The sequence below is a fragment of the Salvelinus namaycush genome, chromosome 31 (assembly GCF_016432855.1).
Source record: "Salvelinus namaycush isolate Seneca chromosome 31, SaNama_1.0, whole genome shotgun sequence".
Taxonomy (NCBI): Eukaryota; Metazoa; Chordata; class Actinopteri; order Salmoniformes; family Salmonidae; genus Salvelinus; species Salvelinus namaycush.
The window spans coordinates 12,023,757-12,047,923 of record NC_052337.1 but is presented as its reverse complement, the minus strand read 5'-3'; the positions used below and the strand labels follow the sequence as shown (position 1 = coordinate 12,047,923).

Here is a 24,167-nt window from a genome sequence, read left to right as displayed (position 1 = left end):
GCAGGGTCCCCACTTCTGTTTTTCAGGGGAAATGGAGGTTAGGTTGAAATACTCTATCACTGAAAACCAGAAACATCAAATCAAAGTGTATTGGTTGCATCCACAGATTAGCAGATCTTATTGCAGTGAAATGCCTGTGATTCTAGCTATAAGTGAAGTAATAATAACTAGCAATACCAAAACAATATGCACATAATCCAAAAAGATGAAAGAAATATCAGAAAGAACAATGCCCCCCATTGCCCTCAAAACGGCATACATTTGTTGGGAATGGACTCTACAAGGTCTCAAAAGTGTTCCACAGGGATGCTGACCCATGTTGACGCCAATGCTTCCCACAGTTGTCAAGTTGGCTGGATGTCCTTTGGGTGGTGGACCATTCTTGATACACATGGGGAACTGTTGTGTGAAAAACCCAGCAGCGTTGCAGTTCTTGACACACTCAAACCGGTGCGCCTACTACCATACCCCATTCAAAGGCACTTAAATATTTTGTCTTTCCCAGTCACCCTCTGAATGTCACACATACACAATTCATTTCTCAAGGCTTAGAAATCCTTCTTTAACCTCTCTGGGATATGTGGGACGGTAACGTCCCACTTGGCCAAAAGCCAGAAAAAATGTAGTGCGCCAAATTCAAATATATTACTATAAAAATCAATCTTTCATGAAATCACACATGAAAGACACCAAATTAAAGCTACACATGTTGTGAATCCAGCCAACATGTCTGATTTCAAAAAGGATTTATGGGGAAAGCACACCAAACAATTATGTTTGCTCAGTACATAGCCACAGAAAAACACAGCCATTTTCCCAGCAAAAGATAGTCACAAAAAGCAGAAATAGAGATAAAATTAATCACTAACCTTTGATGATCTTCATCAGATGACACTCATAGGACATCATGTTACACAATACATTTATGTTTTGTTCGATAATGTGCATATTTATATCCACAAATCTCGGTTTACATTGGCGCCATGTTCAGAAATGCCTCCAAAATATCCGGAGAAATTGCAGAGAGCCATGTCAAATAACATAAATACTCATCATAAACTTTGAAAGACACATATTTTACATAGAATTAAAGATACACTTGTTCTTAATGCAACCGCTGTGTCAGATTTCAAAAAAACTTTGCGTTAAAAGCACACCATGCAATAATCTGAGACGGCGCTCAAATAAAAACAACATTTTTCCTCCATGTTGGAGTCAACGAAATACGAAATTACATCATAAATATTCCCTTTTCAGAAAGCACTCCCAGGAATCCTAGTTCCACAATAAATCGTTGTTCTGCTCGATAATGTCCATTACTTATGGCTAAGTAGCTACTTTTGCTAGCATGTTTAGTGCACATGTCCAAACGTTAGCGCAGATGCAGGCGAACTCGGACGAAAACTTCAAAAAGTTATATAACAGGTCGAATAAACTTGTCAAACTAAGTAGAAAATCAATCTTCAGGATGTTATCATAACTATCCAATAACGTTCCAACCGGAGAATTCCTTCGTGTCTCTAGAAGAAATGGAACGCAAGGCGATATTATGTGTAATGCGCGTGACCAGGAACTGGCATTCTGCCAGACCACTGACTGAAACACCTCCCATCCGGCTCAACATCACAGCAGAGGCTTCATTCCACGTTCTACAGACTGTTGACATCTAGTGGAAGGCGTAGGAAGTGCAAACAGATCCATATCTTACAGGGAATTGAAAAGGCGATGAGTTGAACATCGACCAGCCTCAGAATTCTCACTTCCTGTTTGGAATATTTCTCAGGTTTTTGCCTGCCATATGAGTTCTGTTATACTCAGACATCATTCAAACAGTTTTAGAAACTTCAGAGTGTTTTATATCCAATAGTAGTAATAATAATATGCATATATTAGCATCTGGGACAGTAGGAGGCAGTTCACTATGGGCACGCTATTCATCCAAAAGTGAAAATGCTGCCCCCTATCATAAAGATGTTAACCTATCTACACTGATTGCAGTGGGTGATTGCAGTGGGTGACAAGTGACATTAATAAGGGATCATAGATTCACCTGGTCAGTATGTAATGGAGAGAGCAGATGTTCCTAATGTTTTGCGCACTCATTATGTCCTTCACTCTGCGGTCCAACTCATCCCAAACCATCTCAATTGGGTTGAGGTCGGGTGATTGTAGAGGCCAGGTTATCTGATGCAGCACTCCATCACTCTCCCTATTGGTCAAATAGCCCTTACACAGCCTGGAGGTGTGTTGGGTCATTGTCCTGTTGAAAACAAATAATAGTCCCACTAAGCGCAAACCAGATGGGATGGCGTATCGCTGCAGAATGCTGTGGTAGCCATGCTGGTTAAGTGTGCCTTGAATTCTCAATCACAGACAGTGTCACCAGCAAAGCACCCTCACACCTCCTACATGCTTCATGGTGGGTACCACACATGCAGAGATAATCCGTTCAACTACTCGGCGTCTCACAAAGACAGCGGTTGGAACCAAAAATCTCAAATTTGGCTCATTAGACCAAAGGACAGATTTCCACCAGTCTAATGTCCATTGCAGGGATGTGAACTAGTCACCTTTTGCCGAAATTCGTGACCTACATGATTCGTGTAGATCCGATGAGAAAAGTTTGGTTCACACTACTGGCTGTAAGCAAGCGAGTGATGCACATTTGGAGCAATACTGGCTTTATCCAAGGCTCAGCCAATCTTTCACATAACAGCAGAATGCAGCACACAACAGAAGAGCCAAGCAATTTGCTAGTTACAGCATCAGCGCATGCTCTGGAAAGACTACAGCATCAGCGCGTGCTCTGGAAAGACTACAGCATCAGCGCGTGCTCTGGAAAGACTACAGCATCAGCGCCTGCTCTGGAAAGACTACAGCATCAGCGCGTGCGCTGGAAAGACTACAGCATCAGCGCGTGCGCTGGAAAGACTACAGCATCAGCGCGTGCTCTGGAAAGACTACAGCATCAGCGCGTGCTCTGGAAAGACAGCAGAGAGTAGAAAGGCAGTTTGCCATTTACAGCAGTGCGTCCCCTGAACGATAACAAAGAGGTAGGTGAAAAGCCTGACCATGGAGACGGGGGTGAGAAGGTGATGAAGAGTACTTCATGAGCTGTAACTGAAAAACAACTGGCATTTGGGAAGTTTGAGGTGAGGGAGAAAGTGTGGTGGAACAAGTATTGTTCGTAATGTTATCTTGCTAGCTGGATTGAATTCTCCGTTAGCTAGCCAGAGAAATGTTGAGCAACATTAGCCAGCTTAACTGTTCAAATAATTGAGTTCATGGTGTGAAAATTAGCTGGCTAATGAAGTCACAGCTAACTTTAGCTAACGTTACAACATCAGATGAGCTAACATTAGTAACCTAACCAATTTGCTGTAGTATTTACTGGTATAACGTTTCGACTCCTTGCCGTTCCTCAAATTATAACGCGTTAGTGGGAAGGGGGAGACCTAGTCAGTTGTACAACTGAATGCCTTCAACTGAAATGTGTCTTCTGCATTTAACCCAACCCCTCTGAATAAGAGAGGTGCGGGGGGCTGCCTTAATTGACATCCATGTCTTCGGCGCCCGTTGCTTACTAGACCCTGGCAATCGCTGTGAAATGTTGAGTAGTTAACTAATGAACTAACCACTATCTGTGAACTAATGTTTTCCCTCTACAATGTGGTTCATTTTCAGAATGAGAGAATTAGGTGAATATGAGGCGTTGCTTGTTAAACAAGTGGATTCAGGGATCAAGTGTAGCTGGGCCTGGCTTAAGTTGGATGCCACTTTAGAGGTGAAAGGAACACCATACACTTTCCCGCTTTCTCACTTTTTCAATACACTGGATAAAAAGAGGTATGCCAGGTGTGCGCTCTGCCTGAAAGAGATCAATTATGCCTACAAAGGGTCTCATGCTCTGCTGCTGGCACATTGTAGACAGATGTCCACAGGCAGAAAGTGTGCGACGTAATAACCTGCAGTGTAGCCCAAAGATATTGCTTTTGTTGTGTTGAACTTGACAGTACCACTTGTGAATGAGTGGGGGGGATTATTAAAAAAATTCCCTCTGCAAACATTATTTTTGGACAAATGTAGCCTTGTGCACTTACTTGACGTCTACTATAGTGGCCACTATAATAGAGCAAAAATGGAATGCCTGTTTGTTTCATTCTATTTCTACTTTAAGATGTTTTTTTCCCAAGTGCAATATTTAGATGTGTGTGGTCACAAGTGTTCTATTATAAAGGCTGTCATGTCTAACTGCAATATTAGTGTATTTTGTTAATCAAGACTTGAGTGTCATTTGCAGTAAAGTCTAGGCAACAAATAACATTGGAATGCTTTCTTCACATGTTTTAGTTGTGAGTTAGTTAACATTAATCACTATTTTACACACAGCGACTGTGTGTAAGTCATGTAGATCATATTCTTTGTTTAATTAGTTAACCTGCATTTCCCCCTAGCAGGGATTTTTTTTGCATGTTTGTGCAAAACATAGTCACCTTTTTGGGCCTTCACCGGTTTGCATCCCTGATCCTTGATGTTTCTACAACTTGATTGGAGTCCACCTGTGGTAAATTCAATTGATTGGACATTATTTGGATAGGCACACACCAGTCTATATAAGATCCCACAGTTGACAGTGCATGTCAGAGCAAAAACCAAGCCATGAGGTCGAGGGAATTATCCGTAGAGCTCCGAGAAAGGATTGTGTCGAGGCACAGATCTGGCGAAGGGTACCAAAAAATGTCTGCAGCATTGAAGGTCCTCAAGGACACTGTAGCCTCCATCATTCTTAAATGGAAGAAGTTTGAATCCACCAAGACTCTTCCTAGAGCTGGCCACCCAGCCAAACTGAGCAATCGGGGGAGAAGGGCCTTGGCCAGGGAGTTGATCAAGAACCCAATGGTTACTCTGATAGATTTCCTCTGTGGAGATGGGAGAACCTTCCAGAAGGACAATCATCTCTGCAGCACTCTACCAATCAGGCTTTTATGGTAGTGGCCAGACGGAAGCCACTCATCAGTAAAAGGCACATGACAGCCTGCTTGGAGTTTGCCATAAGGCACCTAAAGTCTCTCAGACCATGTGAAACAAGATTCTCTGGTCTGATGAAACCATCCCTACGGTGAAGCATCTGTAGAGATTATTTTCAGCGGCAGGGACTGGGAGACTAGTCAGGATCGAGGCAAAGATGAACGGAGCAAAGTACAGAGATTCTTAATGAAAACCTGCTCCAAAGCACTAATGATCTCAGACTGGGGGCGAAGGTTCACCTTCCAACAGGACAACAACCCTAAGCACACAGCCAAGACAACGCAGGAGTGGCTTCTCTGGATGTCCTTGAGTGGCCCAGCTAGAGCCCGGACTTCAACCCGATCGAACATCTCTGGAGAGACCTGAAAATAGCTGTGCAGCAATGCTCCTTATCCAACCTGACAGTGCTTGAGACGATATGCAGAGAAGAATGGGAGAAACTCCCCAAATACAGGTGTGCCAAGCTTTTAGTGTCATACCCAAGAAGACTCGAGGCTGTAATCGCTGCCAAAGGTGCTTCAACAAAGTACTGAGTAAAGGGTCTGAATACTTATGTCATTTTAATATTTATGTTTTAAATTTTTATTTTGACGTTTGCAAACATTTCTAAAAACCTTCTTTAGCTTTGTCATTATGGGTTATTGTGTGTAGATTGAGGGGGGGAAACTATTTAATACATTTTAGAACAAGGCTGTAACCTAACAAAATGTGGAAAGTCAAGGGGTCTGAATAGTTTTTGAACGCACTGTATACTGAACCACAACATGCAACAATTTCAAAGAGTTACAGTTCATATAAGGAAATCAGTCAATTGAAATAAATTCATTAGGACGTAATCTATGGATTTCACATGACTAGGAATATAGATCTGCATATGTTGGTCACATACCTTTTAAAAGAAAAAGGTAGGGGTGAGGATCAGAAAACCAGTCAGTATCTGTTTTGACCACCATTTGCCTCATGCAATGTGACACATCTCCTTCGCATAGAGTTGATCAGGCTATTGATTGTGGAATGTTGTCCCACTCCTCTTCAATGGCTGTGCGAAGATGCTGGATATTGGGGTGAACTGGAACATGCTGTCGTACAAGTTGATCCAGAGCATCCCAAACATGCTGAGTGAGTATGCAGGCCATGGAAGAACTGGGACATTTTCAGCTTCCAGGAATTGTGTACAGACCCGTGCGACATGGGGCCGTGCATTATCATGCTGAAACGTGAGGGGATAGCGGTGGATGAATGGCACGACAATGAACCTCAGGATCTCATCACGGTATCTCTGCATTCAAATTGCCATGAAAGGACAAAACTACAAGGACAAAATTACTAAATTGCACATTTTAGTGGCCTTTTATTGTCCACAGCACCAGGTGCACCTGTGCAATGATAATGCTGTTTAATTAGCTTCTTGATATGCCTCACCTGTCAGGTGGCTGCATTATCTTTGCAAAGGAGAAATGCTCACTAACAGGTATGTAAACCAATTTCTGCACAGAATTTGAGAGAAATAAGCTTTTTGTAGATATGGACCATTTCTGGGATCTTTTATTTCAACTCATGAAACATGGGACCAACACTTTACATGTTGCATTTATATGTTTGATCTATATGAACAAAATATAAAGTCCTGTGTAAAGTGAAAAACAAATGTGAGACCGATTCCCCATGCCATGTCTCCAGGGTGTGCGTATGTGGTGGTGATGTATGAATAGAAAGGGTATGTACAGCAGTAGTTATATAGGTTGAGCCATGACTAGAATACAGTATATACATATAAAGTAGGTTAAATGGTATGTCAACATTAAAGTGACCAGTGTTCAATTACTCTATATAGAACAAATCGGTCTAAGGTGCAGGGTAGAGTCCCGGGGTGGTAGCCAGCTAGTAACATTGACTAAGGTTTAGGACCTGGTACTGGGCTGAGGCCGGCTAGCGGTTACTGTTTAACAGTCTGATGGCCTGGAGATAGACACCGCTTCTATCAGTCTCTCGGTCCCAGCTTTAATGCACCTGTACTGTCTCCTCCTTCTAGATGGTAGCTGGTGAACAGGCCATGGCTCAGGTGGCTGAGGTCCTTGATCTTCTTGGCCTTCCTGTGACACCGGGTGCTGTAGGTGTCCTGGAGGGCAGGCAGTGTGCCCCTGATGATACATTGGGCTGACCGCACCACGCTCTGGAGAGCCCTGCGGTTGTGGATGGTGCAATTGCCATACCAGGCGGTGATACAGCCCAACAGGATGCTGTCAATGGTGCAGCTATAGAAGTTTTTGAGGGTCTTAGGAACCAAGCTGAATTTCTTCAGCCTCTTGACAGCTCACTCTGTGTGAAAGGACCATTTCAGGTTGTCAGTGATGTGCACTCCGAGGAACTTGACGCTTTTGACCCTTTCCACTGCGGCCATGTGGATGGGGACGTGCTCTCTGCTGTCTCCTGTGGTTCACGATCAGCTCCTTCATTTTGTTGACGTTGAGAGAGGTTATTTTCCTGGCATATTTTCCTGAGAGCTCTCCTCCTCCCTGTAGGCTGTCTCGTCATTGTTGGTAACCCGGCCTACCACTGTTGTGTTGTCAGCAAACTTTATGATTGAGTTAGAGACGTGCATGACCACGCAGTCATTGGTGAACAGGGAGTACAGGAGGGGCCTGACCATGCACCCCTGTGGGGCCCCTGTGTTGAGAATCAGCGTGGCAGAGCTGTTGTTGCCTACCTTCATCGCTTGGGGTCGGCCCCTCAGTAAGTCCAGGACCCAGTTGCACAGGGAGGGGTTCAGCCCTAGGGCCCTGAGCTTAGTGATGAGCTTGGATGTCACTATGGGGTTGAAGGCTGAGCTGTAGTTGAGGAACAGCATTCCTACATCAGTATTTCTCTTGTCCAGGTGGGATAGGACAATGCAATGGCGATTGCGTCGTCCGTGGATCTGTTGGGGCGGTATGCGAATTGTAGTGGGTCTTTCTGCTTTCTGCCGATTCCACAGAGCTCATTATTACCGCTCACACATGAACTGTACTAACACACCTTCAGACATTAAAGGTATCTTCATCCCTTGACAACACCTGAACATTGTCAGTCACAATAGTGGTCTACTTTTCTTTACTGACTCCGGTATCAGTCATTCATCCAACTTGTTTAATGAGCCCTATAGGAACGCACTCTATGGGTGGTTGCATCCTAAATAGCTCCCTATTCCCTATATAGTGCACTAAATTGGGAATATGGTTCCATTTGGGAAGCAGCCTGTGTCTTTACAGACCCTTTAGACTTGGCATGGGGAATCTTTCTCACCCTGCAGATTGCTCCATTCGTTTTTCATTAACTGCCAGAAATGTCCAGAGATGTTCTCTCTTTCCTTCACCCTTGTGGGGTGTTCCATTTTACCAAGACAAAAGATTTCTGAGGAGGACATCTTTGAGGTCGAGGTGATTTCATTGTCCTGTGCTGTACTTAAGCTAATTAGCTCAAGTTTCTGACACATTGAAACCTTTTTTCAGATACATTGAAACCTGAAGTGTACACCCGTTCACTTCTTCCCACCAATCGAAAAAGCATTGGATTGGTGGAGGCATGGGATATTTGTAGTTTCCACCATATTTCTTATCCCAGTCTTTTCCTTATAAACCAGTGAAGGGAAGCCCACACTTTGGGCGGAAGAAGAGATAATTGGGAGGTAACCATGATTGTAACATTTTGTGAATCTGATGCCATGTTAGACCTGATACTCAGCAAGGATCTAAGATCTATTTCTCCCCTCTTCCTATCTCCTTAGGAATACATGGAAGACCAGAAATACCGGGATGAGGAGGACCTCCTGGAAAAACTGGATTCTTTTAAAAGTAAGGAATTCTGCCAGGAAAGACCTACCCGACCTGGAATATCTGATGTATCACTGTCCTATTTTAGCTCTTAATCACAAAAGAGTGGGAGTGAGTTGCCTGTGGGGGTGTGTGTACCATATGTCAATGTGTTTGTTTGTGCTGCCATCTCATTACTGTTTAAGTGTCATTACGTGTGGGGTTGCATGGTGTTCCGGGCCAGGTCTACTTGGACAGGCAAACTAACAGCATGATAATGTAGTCGGTTATTGCTGATCTTTGTGTCTGTTTTTTAGTGTTTGTGTGTTCTGTACTGATTTCTAAGCGGGTTGTGAGGCCCGACCTGTCCCCTGCAGTCCAGGCAGCAGGAATGTGGCTGCTCCACTCCTCTGGTTGTTGTTATATCCAGGGCTCTGGGGAACATGTGGTTATAGGGAGTAGAATAACAGGACCAGATGAACTACCATAACACAGCATTGAGACCGGGGCTTACCTCAAAGACTCCCAGATTCCTGCCATATTACTGTCTACATTAACTCTGTGTGTCGGCGTGCGTGTGTCATCGTTCAAGGAACAGGTATCAAATTTATTTATATAGCCCTTCTTACATCAGATGATATCTCAAAGTGCTGTACAGAAACCCAGCCTAAAACCCCAAACAGCAAGTAATGCAGGTGTAGAAGCACGGTGGCTAGGAAAAACTCCCTAGAAAGGTATGAGAGTTGCTAGTCAGTGTAGTGTGTGGGGTAAGTCCTAAGATTATAAACATGGGAGACCAGACCTAGATAGAGCCCCAATGCTGTATGTATTTCTCATACTCCACCGTGCAGTGCAGGAAATGGTGTATAAACATGCAGGGTCCCAGGGAGGTCCTGAGAGGATGGCTCTCCATGCTACAATCTTGTTCTAGTCTCTATGGTATCTCACTGACCCCTGACTTCCTCACCTTTGCCCCCTCGTTTCCTCCTCCCTGCTGATTGGCCGCTGTGCTTCAAAGCTGGTTTCCTGTCTCAGTTTAGATCTTATGCTTCTAGATCAGAGCTCTCTCAGCCTCTGAGATGTGATTAATAACACAGGAATAATATAGAGCTATCAAAAGCTGTTACAGCAATTGTTTGGAGGCATTGTTATTTTTTGATAGTGAGAATGAACAAAGGGGAAGGCAGCAGTCAAGAGCACAATACATAATAAACAGGAGGCTTTCCATGTAGCATCCTTCTGTCTCAGCTGAGGCTTCAAACCAACCGCTACCCACGCTCCAGGAGTTGATGTCTCTCTCAAACAAATATGTCTGTCAGAACAAACTCCTGACCATGGAGAGAAGAAAGGGAGGGAAAGAGAGGTGAGAAAGGGGTGGGGAAGAAAGCGAGACAATGTGTGATTCTCAGTCCTTGCCCTTAAGCACACAGCCAAGCCCGAAAAGGTGAATAGGAGGGCACAGGGAAAAGGGGGAGCGGGATGTCCTCAGAGAGGATAAGCTACTTCACTCTCCTTTTGGAACATTGAGGAATGTAGGAGAAGAGGAAGAAGATACTTGTTTAGTTGAGACTATCAGTGTGTGGATGGATGATTTACAGAGGGATTTAGGACGAGGCCAACTCACAGAGCAGTGTTTAGGTGGGAGGCGGGAACTGGAGGGGCCCTCCTCAGAAGTTACGTGCAGGGTCAGCATTGTCCCCCTACTACTTACTGATAAAGTATCAGGCTACTTTATGAAGGATCTCTGACCTATACTCACCAGACAGTTTATTAGGTACACCACCCCGTTCCCGAAAATGGATCGCTCCAGACAGTGAGTCACGTGGTCGTGGCTTGCTTTATAAAGCAGGCAGACGGGCATCAAGGTATTCAGTTACTGTTCGATTGAACGTTAGAATGGACAAAATCGTACTAATCGACTTTGAACGTGGTAGGATTGTCGGTGCCAGGCGCGCCAGATCCAGTATCTCAGAAACAGCCGCACTCCAGGGCGACTTTTCACCTAGAGGCCTTCACAGGCCCAAAAAGTTGGACCCTATCCAAAATGGACTTGGGGCTTTCCCATCTGGACCTGATTATTTATGTGTGTGTGTGTGTGTGTATATGAATGATCAGTTCCGAACAGACCCGAGGACAACTCGACCCATTCTGTATAGACCTGGTCGGATGCAAACCCCTTCCGATCTGGGTGAGAAGCAGCAGAAAAGTCCATTTTTAAGCTACTTTATTAACCAGAGCTGATAAAGCGCGAGGGAAAGGAGGTAGAGCGGTGACCCTCTCTAGCAGGGGCCGTGCTGTCTGTGTAGGCTACTGTGAGTGACACAGGGAACAGGGAGGAGGGAGGGAGAGACGGTAACCAACCAAGCTGACTCCCGCTATAGTAGACTAATCGCTGCCTTACCTCGGGTTATTTATCATCCAATATGGTTATGTAGTACCTGTCTTGACTGCATTAAACCGGGATACTTCAGAATTTTTGCAATGAGGACCTTCGTCTACTTCCCCAGAGTCAGATTAACTATTGGATACCATTTGTATATCTCTGTCCAGTATGAAGGAAGTTAGAGGTTGTTTTGCGAGCCAATGCTAACTAGCGTCAGAGCAATGACTGGAAGTCAATGGGTATCTGCTAGCATGTACCCATGGACTTCCAGTCATTGCGCTAATGCTAGTTAGCAATGACTAGTTAGCAATTACGCTAGTGCTAGTTAGCAACTTCCTTCAAACTGCACGCAGAGACATAAAAATGGTATCCACACGTTCATCTTACTCTGGGGAACTAGATAAAGGGCCTCATTGCCAATCCCCTTAGCATCCCTTTAAGATAACTAGCTATCTAGGCTAATTGAGGTTGCATGCACTTTCTCATCATTTTAAAAATGTATTATATGTTTTTGCTTTGTCATGTGGGGTATTGTGTGTAGATTGATGAAAATAATAAAATATTTGATCAATTTTCTAGAATAAGGCTGTAATGTGAAAAAGTGAAGGGGTCTGAATACTTTGAATGCTGTGTGTGTGTGTATTACTGTATATATTAGGTGTTATATGGTGTGTTTGAGAATGTTATGGTGTGTGTTGTCTGATGTAGGTGTGTTGTTTGTGTCTCTCTGGAGGGTATGAGGGGGTGTTACATTGATTCACCACACTCCTTATTTAGTCCGCTTTTTGTTTTGCAGACAAATATGCAGAGTTTGACCTGAACGACCAGGGAGAGATTGGTAAGTAGTGGAACCAGCAAGCAGCCAGGTGCTCAGCAGTGATACACAACTGCAGTCCTTCAGTCATAAGGATAATTTACCTGTGTGTGTGTGTGTGAGATATCACTGAGCAGTAGTTAAGACGAATGTTCCCTCTAAGCTGTGCGCAGTAGCCCAGAGACTGCCCGCATCTCCCGGATTGCCGTACAGAAATATCAGCCCACAGAGAGAAACGTGAGATTGAACTTCACTCAACTTTCTAGAGTAGTGGTCACCGAGGCCATCGGACTGTTAAACAGCCATCAATAACATAGAGGCTGCTGCCAACATACAGACTGAAACCACTGGCCACTTTTAATAAATGGATTTAATAAAGGTATCACTAGTCACTTTAAATTATGCCACTTTAATAATGTTTACATATCCTATATTACTCATCTCATATGTATATACTGTATTTTATACCATCTATTGCATCTTGCATATGCCGCTCGGCCATCGCGCATCCATATTAATTAATGTACATATTCTGATTCCATCCCTTTACATTGTGTGTGTATATAAGGTAGTCGTTGTGAATTTGTTAGATATTACTGCAATGTCGGAACTAGAAGCACAAGCATTTCACTACACTCTTATTAATATCTGCAAACCATGTGTATGTGACCAATAAAATTTGATTTGATCGAATGGTCGATCTCCGGCGTTCTTGCCTTGTTCCTATTTTTAATTTTTAGTTTCGGGCTGTTGGCAGTAGATGCACCTGATTTCACCTGCCCTGCGCGCCGGGTAGGCAAACACATTTCATGTGTGTGAGGGTATAAACACTGCCTTCCCGGCGGGCCTAGAGAGCAAATCAAGTTCACTGTAGGCCTACTGCTGGCCAATCGGATGGCTCAGAATACTGTGTCTGCAGTAACGTAGCAGGCATAAAATAAAGCTACAGCAGGCCTCTCGAGTTGCGAAGCGGTCTAAGAGTCGTTGAGGCGTCACTACAGACCCAGGTTCGATCCCAGGCTGTGTCACAACCGGCCGTGACCGTGAGTCCCATAGGGCGGCGCATAATTGACCTAGCGTCGTCCGGGTTAGGGTAGAGTTTGGCCGGGGATGGGGCTTTACTAGGCTCATCGCACTCTAGTGACTCCTTGTGGCGGGTTAAGCGGACGGGTCTTAAGTAGCAAGGTTTGGCGGGTCATGTTTCAGAGGACACATGGCTCAACCTTCGCCTCTCCTGAGCCCGTTGGGTTGTTGCAGCGATGAGACAAGATTCGCAATTGGATATCACGAAAAAGGTAAAAAAATAAAAAGAGAAATAAAGCTACAGCAAAGTTAATACTTTGAGATTTCAAAAATGTTTAAAACCATTACTAGAGAGACTGTCAACAGATACAGCAAAGAGCTGCTGTTTTTATGAGTGAGTTAATTTTTAAGTTCTTACTCAGCACTGTGAACTTTGTATTCAACACTTATAAGCCATAAAATGCGCATTCTTCCTATTTCCACACAGCGCTACAACAAGCGGTAAGGAATGAGTAGGAAAGTGTATTTATAGGCCTGCGTTGTTAGCAGCTTGGGTCTTTTGATATCGTGATGTATTTCACTTTTACTGTTCATAGGATTAACATGAATTTGTGCATGAGGCAGAAATAATGCGGTACGACTCAATTTTCCCTTTCAGCTGGAAGACGGTGTCCCTTTTTGGTCAGTGGAGGAAAGGGAGAGCGGAGGGATGTTGAGGCGGACCCTCAGTCTGCTGCGCTCTCCCTCCGCTGAGACTGACCATCAGATGCAGGCACCATCTGCCCAGTAAAATAAGAAGCAAATTATTTAAATGTATGCTCGCTCAGCTGTGCCTCACAAATAATTCAACAACAGATCTATTACCGGTGTGATCATAAAGCCTTCCTCAAATTTGGAAATATATATTTTTTTAAATGTCCTGAACAGCAATGCTTTGGCAGGGCAATTCAAGCAAAGCCAATATGCAGTGATAATGTATTGGGCCTTTTTAATTGGTTAATGTTACATAATTTTACGGGGTTTTTTTTGTCATGTATCTGAGCAGTAGGTCTTGGCTTGCGTTTTGACTCTGATCTTGACAGCGACCACTTCTATAGTTTTCGCTGTTAACACTATCAACGTTTCCCTTTACTGTGGCAATTGTAATCAAATCAATGCAATATTAGCCACTTTCGATGCAACTTACCAGAACAAACTATGTAAGAGATTTTGTTGTAGGCAGAATGCATTGGAGTAGAATTCTATTGCATTGACACGTAATACTCAGCCCATACTCTACACAGACTGGTGCGGCAAAAACAATGAGCAACAGTAGGCCTATATGTAAATAGACCATTGCCATATATGGATCTGTGCCATTTACTTTGAACTGGACTGTGTTTACAGCATGAGCGGTGGTAAATAAATGTGCTTGTTTTGAGATCAAAGCGTGAGCTGCATGTAGCCACGTATGCACATGTTGTTCATATCCTTTGCTAGGTAGTGAGTTATTAGCCAGTTAGATCATTTATTGTCAGCAATAGGAGAGTGATTGCTTCCTACAAGAGCACCAAACGTGTGCATTTCTAGGCATCTTTGAAAAGCGAGTCCGGTAAAGAGCTTTTTTTTTTTGTCTTAAAGGGCGGTTTTGTATTTTTAGACTAGCTTTAATAAGTAGCTAATAGGCAGAGGGTAGCATAATTTGTCTGATTTTCTAATAATGGTATGGGAATAACAATGCATTCTATTTTGTAAAGTAGTTTCTTGCATCAAACAGCACATTTTCAGTCACCTCCTTGTCTGAAGGACAAGTGGATTAATGTCAAGCCCTGTATGTTTTTTTTTTTTTCAAAAGTCTCATGGAATGTTGGCCTACATTGAACACCACACATTGGCTGCTACTGTTGGCTGAATGCTAGAACAGCTATTTCTATGTTAAAATGTTATTGGATGCATTTTCTCCATAGTTTTTTATGGTAGGCCACTCTGGTAGGCCTACATTATGATAAAGTAGCCTACTTGGCCACTGTTAAAACTGTAACTTAGTGGTACAACCTCGGTGTTCACAGTATACGTGCACTGGAAGTTGCACAGAATTTCTACAACGTTCAAGTTTGCACTCAGCAGACCTGAAATTTGCTCAGTGCCGGAAAAAAATATGAGGGAACATTGGTTAATACCTCAGTGTGTTGTCTGTATTGGATGAACTAGAGGTCTATAAGGGGTTCATTAGTCACCATTGTGTCCACTAGAAAGATGATACTGTAGTTGACCTACTGGCCTTGAAAACAGGTGTCAGGCAAGCACATTTGGCTGCTTGCGTATGTGTATTTGCCAGGTGTTTCGTTCTCGTTTGTGTGTTAACCATTCTCCTGTGTTTTCCTCCAGATATGATGGGTCTGAAGAGGATGATGGAGAAGCTGGGTGTTCCTAAGACCCACCTGGAGATGAAGAAGATGATCTCTGAGGTGACCGAAGGCATCAGCGACAGCATCAACTACAGAGACTTCGTCAAGATGATGCTGGGCAAGCGCTCGGCCGTTCTCAAACTGTGAGTGTTTGTGGTGTGGGTCTGTTGTGGTGTATTGGGTTGGTGTGTGTGCGGCACCTGTCGCCGACATATGTGCTTTGTATTGCGTCATGTTTCATTGGCATCTGTTTTTCTTCAGTGTGGGTGTGTGAGTGACCAAATGCATTGTTACCTACAATATGTCTCGGGTTGATGTTCTTTTTTATTTCGGCGTGTGTGTTGTCACGATACCAGAACTTTGACTTCAATACCGAAACCACGTTTAGTATCACAATACTCAATACCATCACGATACTTGATACCACAAAATAAAAGAAGGCATATTAGCCTAATTCACACAATGGCACTTGATCCAGAGAGAGAAACTCAGTTACTGCTCTGTTCAATCGTTGGGCATCTTGAGTTCAATATCATTAGATTTAAACATTATGTGCTTTTAGAGACAGCCATGTATGCATTAATGAATCATTACACAATCAGACAGTCAATTTGACTTTTTACCAATCTTACTACAAAAACGACAATGGCAATCATTTATTTGAACTGTAAATCTCTATTGATAAACTGGGTATATCAAAATGTAGCCTAGGTCTATTCACAATACAGGTGAATGCGTATTATTCAATAGGAGTGTGTGCATGCATTGAGTTATTGAGCTTGTTTTAGCTGATTTCATTGGTCAACAGATTACAAACAATCCCTTCCATTTAGGACTTATTTTATTGGCTGCTGCTAGGAGAACATATTATTTTATTGGCTGCTGCTAGGAGAACATTTTACTGTACTGATCAACAACATTTGCAATGAAGTGTGCTCTGTCTCTTTTAGCTCCTTAGACTCGTGTGAATTGGATTTTATGGATGGGGCTAAATTGAAATGTTTCTTACGGAATAAATATGCCTTGAGCAAGGCACTTAAACCTAATTGCTCCTCTAAGTCGCTCTGGATAAGAGTGTCTGCTAAATGACTAAAATGTGAAATGAAAGCATATGCATAACCATGGTAGGAATTTAAAGGGAACAGTTTGGATATTATGGAAAAAGTATTTGACTAAAGGTGAGGACACAACAGTTCACCTAACACAAGACTGAATCCAAACATTACACTGTTGATTTTATGTGCATTATCATTTACTGTACTATTCGCCACATTTGCTGATAACGTAATCTGAAAATATCTGAATGCATTCAGTAACATGATAAGATTCTTGGAAATGTGGGGTAGGTGCAACATAAGACAAACTTACACGGGTTTGAGTGTGAGGTCTAACTGGTGTTTCCAAGTGACACATCTCAAGTGTGCACAGTTCCTAAGTCATTTCAAGGCACTTTTATGACTCAGAGTTTTCAACTATAAGTGGCTTTTTTTTTATAGCTTTCCTAGCTGTGCCGTTGAACTAGAGCAAGTACATGCAGTTGTTTTGTTAGGAACACAGCCCTGCATGTCTGCCTTTACACAATTACTTCTGTTTTCGCAATCCAAAAACGGGCCATTATATATCACAATCTGGGTCAGGTGGGCATAATTTGAAAGCTTGTTCTATTGCCAACATGACTAGCTAAATTATTGATTACAATCTTAGTGTTAGACTTTCACAAGGCAATTCAGAGAGACAGATTGTAATATGGTGCGCATAGAATGGAGTAATGAGTGCATTCAGATGCGTGGTCCGTGTCAAATTTTCTTCACAATACAACAAATGGGCTTATTCTTTTCAGGGTATTATGCCATGTCATCTTCTAACTGTACATTCAACGTATTTATCGTAAATGTTGACGCTGTATATTACATTAGTTTTATGATATGGAAATGTGAAGTGCACATTTGGACTCATGGGTCTTTGGCTTCCTTGTATGACATCAAAACGGTATTTATTATAATCCTCAATGTCTTTCAAATACATTGAGCCTTCGTAATTTACAGCATTTACCTCACTCGGGCAACAAAACACTTGCAGAAGTCAGGGATTTTTCTGCCATTGTAATCCATTAATATATTATGATAACATGTTTCTACATTTTTGGGATGGAAAAACACATGAAGTATAAACTTAAACGACTAAAACAGATATAAAGTATGTAAAAAAGACAATGAATCTATATTTTCTATAAAATAGAGAACTAACAATCACCAAAATAAAAGCTAGACAGTCAGGGAGAATAAATATAAAAAATGTAAACAATGGATTTAGCAGAATTAATTTTGTTCTTATGTTTGAGCAAAAGAACACAGCATTATCCATGACAGAATATGTAGAATTGCAGGAAATTAGCTTTAAAACTGCTAAATTTTCTCTCTGCTCCATGGAGAATTTTGTAGAATTGTAGGAAATTTACATTTACATTTTAGTCATTTAGCAGACGCTCTTATCCAGAGCGACTTACAGTAGAGTGCATACATTTTATTACATTTTACATACTGAGACAAGGATATCCCTACCGGCCAAACCCTCCCTAACCCGGACGACGCTATGCCAATTGTGCGTCGCCCCACGGACCTCCCGGTTGCGGCCGGCTGCGACAGAGCCTGGGCGCGAACCCAGCCCAGCCTGGGCGCGAACCCAGAGACTCTGGTGGCGCAGCTAGCACTGCGATGCAGTGCCCTAGACCACTGCGCCACCCGGGAGGGCATTTCCCGGGAGGGAAATTGCTTAAATTCAAAATTTTCTCTACAGTGCCAAGATGGGGGGCCTCCTAAAATGTTCTCTAAAATGTAGCTGCGCCGACAGCCAACCGCACTCATTGCCATGCCATCTGCCACGTCCACCACCTAAGCCCCTTTTTGATCTTGAAATAAAACCTTGAAGTTAGTTGCCCAATTAACTGGAGGGATGGGGGCAACTTCTTGTCACACGCATTGCTAAATTTCAGAACCGCTGTCAGTCAAAACCCATGCAGAGCTGTGAAGCAGAGAACCTGTGAGCTCTGACATCATGTACAGTACATTCGGAAAGTATTCAGACCCCTTCACTTTTTCCACATTTTGTTACGTTACAGCCTTATTCTAATTTTTTTTTTTTTTTTTTACTGTTTATTAGAGATCTTTGCAAATATCACATTTACATAAGAATTCAGACCCTTTACTCAGTACTTTGTTGAAGCACCTTTGGCAGCAATTACAGCCTCAAGTCTTCTTGGGTATGATGCTACAAGCTTGGCACACCTGTATTTGGGAGTTTCTCACATTCTTCTCTGCAGATCCTCTCAAGCACTGTCAGGTTGGATGGGGAGCTTCGCTGCACAGCTATTTTCAGGTCTCTCCAGAGATGTTCGATCGGGTTGAAGTCCGGGCTCTGGCTGGGCCACTCAAGGATATTCAGAGACTTGTCCCAAAGCCACTCCTGCATTGTCTTCAAATCAAATTTTATTTGTCACATACACATGGTTAGCAGATGTTAATGCGAGTGTAGCGAAATGCTTGTGCTTCTAGTTCCGACAATGCAGTTATAACCAACAAGTAATCTAACCTAACAATTCCACAACTACTACCTTATACACACACAAGTGTAAAGGGATAAAGAATATGTACATAAAGATATATGAATGAGTGATGGTACAGAACGGCATAGGCAAGATGCAGTAGATGGTATCGAGTACAGTATATACATATGAGATGAGTAATGTAGGGTATATAAACATAAAGTGGGTAGTGATACATGTATTACATAAAGATGGCAAGATGCAGTAGATGATATATAGTACAGTATATACATATACATATGAGATGAGTAATGTAGGGTATGTAAACATTATATTAAGTGGCATTGTTTAAAGTGGCTAGTGATACATTTTTACATAAATTTCCATCAATTCCCATTATTAAAGTGGCTGGAGTTGAGTCAGTATGTTGGCAGCGGCCACTAAATGTTAGTGGTGGCTGTTTAACAGTCTGATGGCCTTGAGATAGAAGCTGTTTTTCAGTCTCTCGGTCCCTGCTTTGATGCACCTGTACTGACCTCGCCTTCTGGATGATAGCGGGGTGAACAGGCAGTGGCTTGGGTGGTTGTTGTCCTTGATGATCTTTATGGCCTTCCTGTGACATCGGTTGGTGTTTGTGTCCTGGAGGGCAGGTAGTTTGCCCCCGGTGATGCGTTGTGCAGACCTCACTACCCTCTGGAGAGCCTTACGGTTGTGGGCGGAGCAGTTGCCGTACCAGGTGGTGATACAGCCCGACAGGATGCTCTCGATTGTGCATCTGTAGAAGTTTGTGAGTGCTTTTGGTGACAAGCCGAATTTCTTCAGCCTCCTGAGGTTGAAGAGGCGCTGCTGCGCCTTCTTCACAACGTTGTCTGTGTGGGTGGACCAATTCAGTTTGTCCGTGATGTGTACGCCGAGGAACTTAACTTACTACCCTCTCCACTACTGTCCCGTCGATGTGGATAGGGGGGTGCTCCCTCTGCTGTTTCCTGAAGTCCACAATCATCTCCTTTGTTTTGTTGACGTTGAGTGTGAGGTTATTTTCCTGACTCCACACTCCGAGGGCCCTCACCACCTCCCTGTAGGCCGTCTCGTCGTTGTTGGTAGTCAAGCCTACCACTGTAGTGTCGTCCGCAAACTTGATGATTGAGTTGGAGGCGTGCATGGCCACGCAGTCGTGGGTGAACAGGGAGTACAGGAGAGGGCTCAGAACGCACCCTTGTGGGGCCCCAGTGTTGAGGATCAGCGGGGTGGAGATGTTGTTACCTACCCTCACCACCTGGGGGCGGCCCGCCAGGAAGTCCAGTACCCAGTTGCACAGGGCGGGGTCGAGACCCAGGGTCTCGAGCTTGATGATGAGTTTGGAGGGTACTATGGTGTTAAATGCTGAGCTGTAGTTGATGAACAGCATTCTCACATAGGTATTCCTCTTGTCCAGATGGGTTAGGGCAGTGTGGTTGCGATTGCGTCGTCTGTGGACCTATTGGGTCGGTAAGCAAATTGGAGTGGGTCTAGGGTGTCAGGTAGGGTGGAGGTGATATGGCTGTCTTGGCTGTGTGCTTAGGGTTGTTGTCCTGTTGGAAGGTGAACCTTCGCCCCAGTCTGAGGTCCCGAGCGCTCTGGAGCAGGTTTTTATTAAGGATCTCTCTGTACTTTGCTCCGTTCATCTTTCCCTCGACTAGTCTCCCAGTCCCTACTGCTGAAAAACATTCCCACAGCATGATGCTGCCAACCATGCTTCACTGTAGGGATGGTATTGGCCAGGTGATAAGAGGTGCCTACTTTCCTCCAGACGTGACGCTTGGCATTCAGGCCAAAGAGTTGAATCTTGGTTTCATCAGACCAGAGTATCTTATTTCACATGAGTCCTTTAGGAAAACTCCAAAAGGGTGTCATGTGCCTTTTACTGAGGAGTGGCTTCCGTCTGGCCACTCTACCATAAAGGCCTGATTTGGTGGAGTGCTACAGAGATGGTTGTTCTTCTGAAAGGTTCTCCCATCTCCACAGAGGAACTCTGGAGCTCTGTAAGAGTGATTATTGGCTTCTTGGTCACCTCCCTGACCAAGACCCTTCTTCCCCGACTGCTCAGTGGCTGGGCGGCCAGCTCTAGGAAGAGTCTTGGTGGTTTCAAACTTATTCCATCGACAGGTGTGTGCCTTTCCAAATCATGTCCAATCAATTGAATTTACCACAGGTGGAGGAGAGGGTGATGAAGAAGTTGATTCATTTTTGGTAGCCTACAGTCAAAGCTGGGAGCTACTGTTATCGTCTTGCATTGTAAATGTGGTCTAGAATGTATGAACATTGTTTTGCAAATAGTCATGCATGCCGTGTTGCATTATTCAAGTGTGTTAACTTCTCTGGGATATGTGGGACGCTAACGTCCCACTTGGCCAAAAAGCCAGTAAAAATGCAGAGCTCCAAATTCAAACAGTGGGGAGAACAAATATTTGACACACTGCCAATTTTTTTTTTTTGCAGGTTTTCCTACTTACAAAGCATGTAGAGGTCTGTAATTTTTATATCATAGGTACACTTCAACTGTGAGAGACGGAATCTACAAAAATACAGAAAATCACATTGTATGATTTTTAAGTAATTAATTTGCATTGTCTCATACTGCCCCTGCAGCCATATTCTTATGAAGTTAACCAGGCAAATCTCTAAAATAATCTAAAATGCACTAATCGTCATCAGGAGGAAACAAAACTGTTCTCCACTGATCCTTACACTCTTTCTTTGTTTGTCTCTAGCTCGCGCTCGTGCTCTCTCCTCCATCCTTCCGCAGTAGGAGTGAGGACCCTGTCCTAATTGAACTAGATGGTGTAATTATCCATGTTCACCTCCTGATGAACCTCTTGCCGGAAGGGAGGGGTGAGGACGGTTCAGAAAGTTATAGCCTAATAAGTTAGCCTATTTATTCTGACTGATATATTAGACATGTTTGAGTGTTTATTATATAGAGGGGAAGTCACTGAATTCCATACTGTTGCCTTATTCAAGGGGACTAACCAGATGTTGGCCTTGAATCTCGCTCTCTCTCATGCGATGTGCAGTTGTCCGCCTTCCTCTCCATTAAGAGTGAATTAGATAGGGCCTCATTCACTGCCCTAAGAGAGAAAAAAGACAAATGTTGCTTAGCTCTTTTCTCTGAGTGATTTGAGAAAAGCACCCCACTCTTTTCAAAAACCTTTCCCCCGCTCCAGCCTTTAATGCATGCATCTGATTGGACGTTGTCCAAGTTAGCCACAGCGATCTACAACATCTCTTGTTTTATTATATTATGTAGTTTCTCCTGGGACGGAGAGAGAGATTGGAAAGCTGAGTGAGTGAGGGATTTGCGGGCAGAAAACAAGAGCTATTATATGGTTAGTAAACTGTTATTCACAGATCTTTTTTTTTTCCCAGGCCTATTTTCCAAGTCCAGTCCTATTGTTTCTTGGCTTGGCCGTTTGAGTGCCAGAGTAAACTAACCACACATTTGGCTTCACACGCACACAGACACACAGCATATTATTTATATCCTGTAGTTAGTTACACAGACATTAACATAAATGTTTCTCACATTTTAGTTTACATTCCAAGTGTATTTAGACACCAGGTGAGAAATAGCACAAGCGGTGAAATCCCTGTGCGGCCAAACCCTCCCCTAACCCGGACGACGCTGGGCCAATTGTGCACCGCCCCATGGGTCTCCCGGTCGCGGCCGGCTGCGACAGAGCCTGGACTCGAACCAGGATCTCTAGTGGCACAGCGATGCAGTGCTGTAGACCACTGCACCACTCGGCATGTAAAACATTTCATGCTTTGCAAGAAGAATGATTTCCCTAATAATCCTGTTTACATGGACACATCTGAAATCAAGCTACTGATGGGACTTGTGATAAATGCAGAAAATCACTAATCAAAATAAACGTTCTACCACGGTGACCATGGTATTTTTGAGAATACTATTTAATTCGGAGTTCGGACTTATAACGTTTTTGTGAAAACTATAAGATGCATATTTTCAGTTTTTCCAAACACACTTCACTGGCGCTAAAGAGGGAGGCTCGCTTGGCTGGTGCTGACACATGCGCAGATCAAATACACCGCTGGAAACGCTGTTTAAGGTATACACGTGTCCTAATAATTTGAATGATTGCCCAGAAAACCAGGTGTTTTAATTGACATGTGCTTACTTTGATTTAAAACTACACACCAATTAAGATAAACAGAGTAAGGTGTTTACAAGATTATTGCCGTAATCAGTTTAATATCGAATTTATACTGAGCATGTAAGCATACTCATTGATAGAGGAAGATCCAGACAAGACTGGTGAAACATTCCTCTTCACAGCACCAGAGGACAATGATGTATCTATTCTGTTTACTTCTAACTTTAAGATTAAGGGATTATCTGAAGAATATTGATAGCGAGGTATTTGTCCATATCAGTTAACTAGTGATTACTACCATAGCATTGTGTAGTTAACCTAGTTATTATGGATAAAAGGTTAGATCTACAGAGGTTGATCATGGAGTAAGTAGTTGATCGGTAACTGTGTATGGTTCTGTGTTGTCCTCTGAGTGAATCCTAGTTCAGGTCAGTGTGATAGGCTTTCCAGGGTTAGCGTGTGAACCACCACACAGTGAGATGAGGAATCCCTCTCTTTCCTCATGGATCCCAGCCAGCCAACTAGATAATCCCGGCTATATTAGTGGAACCGGTGTGGCTGTGCCTGACAACTGAGGCTGCATTGTCAGAAGGGAATTTAGAGGCATAGTGGGTGTTCGCAAGAGGGTCGGCCTGAGCAAGGCTTTGCAGAATGACTTATCTACAATACAAATCACTACTCATTACATTATTTAAGATGTGCAATCCCCTCAAACACACTGATCCAGTAGCCACCGTCAGGCAGATACAGCTGGAGGTAGCTGATTGAGCCATCCACTGAAACCCTGGGTAACGTAGTCAGGAACAGAATGGGCTGTGGTTGCCAGGGAGCCGTGCACCAGCATTCAGGTTGCCGTGGCAGCGGTTTGGTCTCCATAGGGATCAGCACTCATTATGAGCTTATAGGAGCTTTGCTGAGGTTAACCAAAAAAGGAATGTAAAGATGCCTGCTCACCCTGAATAGAACCTGTCAGCTCTCTCTCTCTCTCTCGTTTTCTGTGTGCATCTCTCCCTTTCTCCCTGGCTCCCTCCTTCATTCTCTCAAGGCCT

General features: G+C 43.4%; 1 protein-coding gene across 1 annotated transcript in view; it reads left to right on the top strand.

Annotated features, from left to right (window-relative positions):
• The window catches only part of LOC120025935 (allograft inflammatory factor 1-like), a 33,154-nt gene that overhangs the window by 5,843 nt on the left and 3,144 nt on the right, over nucleotides 1–24,167 (top strand). Inside the window, exons 3-5 of the mRNA XM_038970664.1 lie at nucleotides 8,792–8,858; nucleotides 11,996–12,037; nucleotides 15,404–15,566. Of these exons, the coding sequence (XP_038826592.1) occupies nucleotides 8,792–8,858; nucleotides 11,996–12,037; nucleotides 15,404–15,566 (272 nt within the window). The remainder of the gene's footprint in view (nucleotides 1–8,791; nucleotides 8,859–11,995; nucleotides 12,038–15,403; nucleotides 15,567–24,167) is intronic.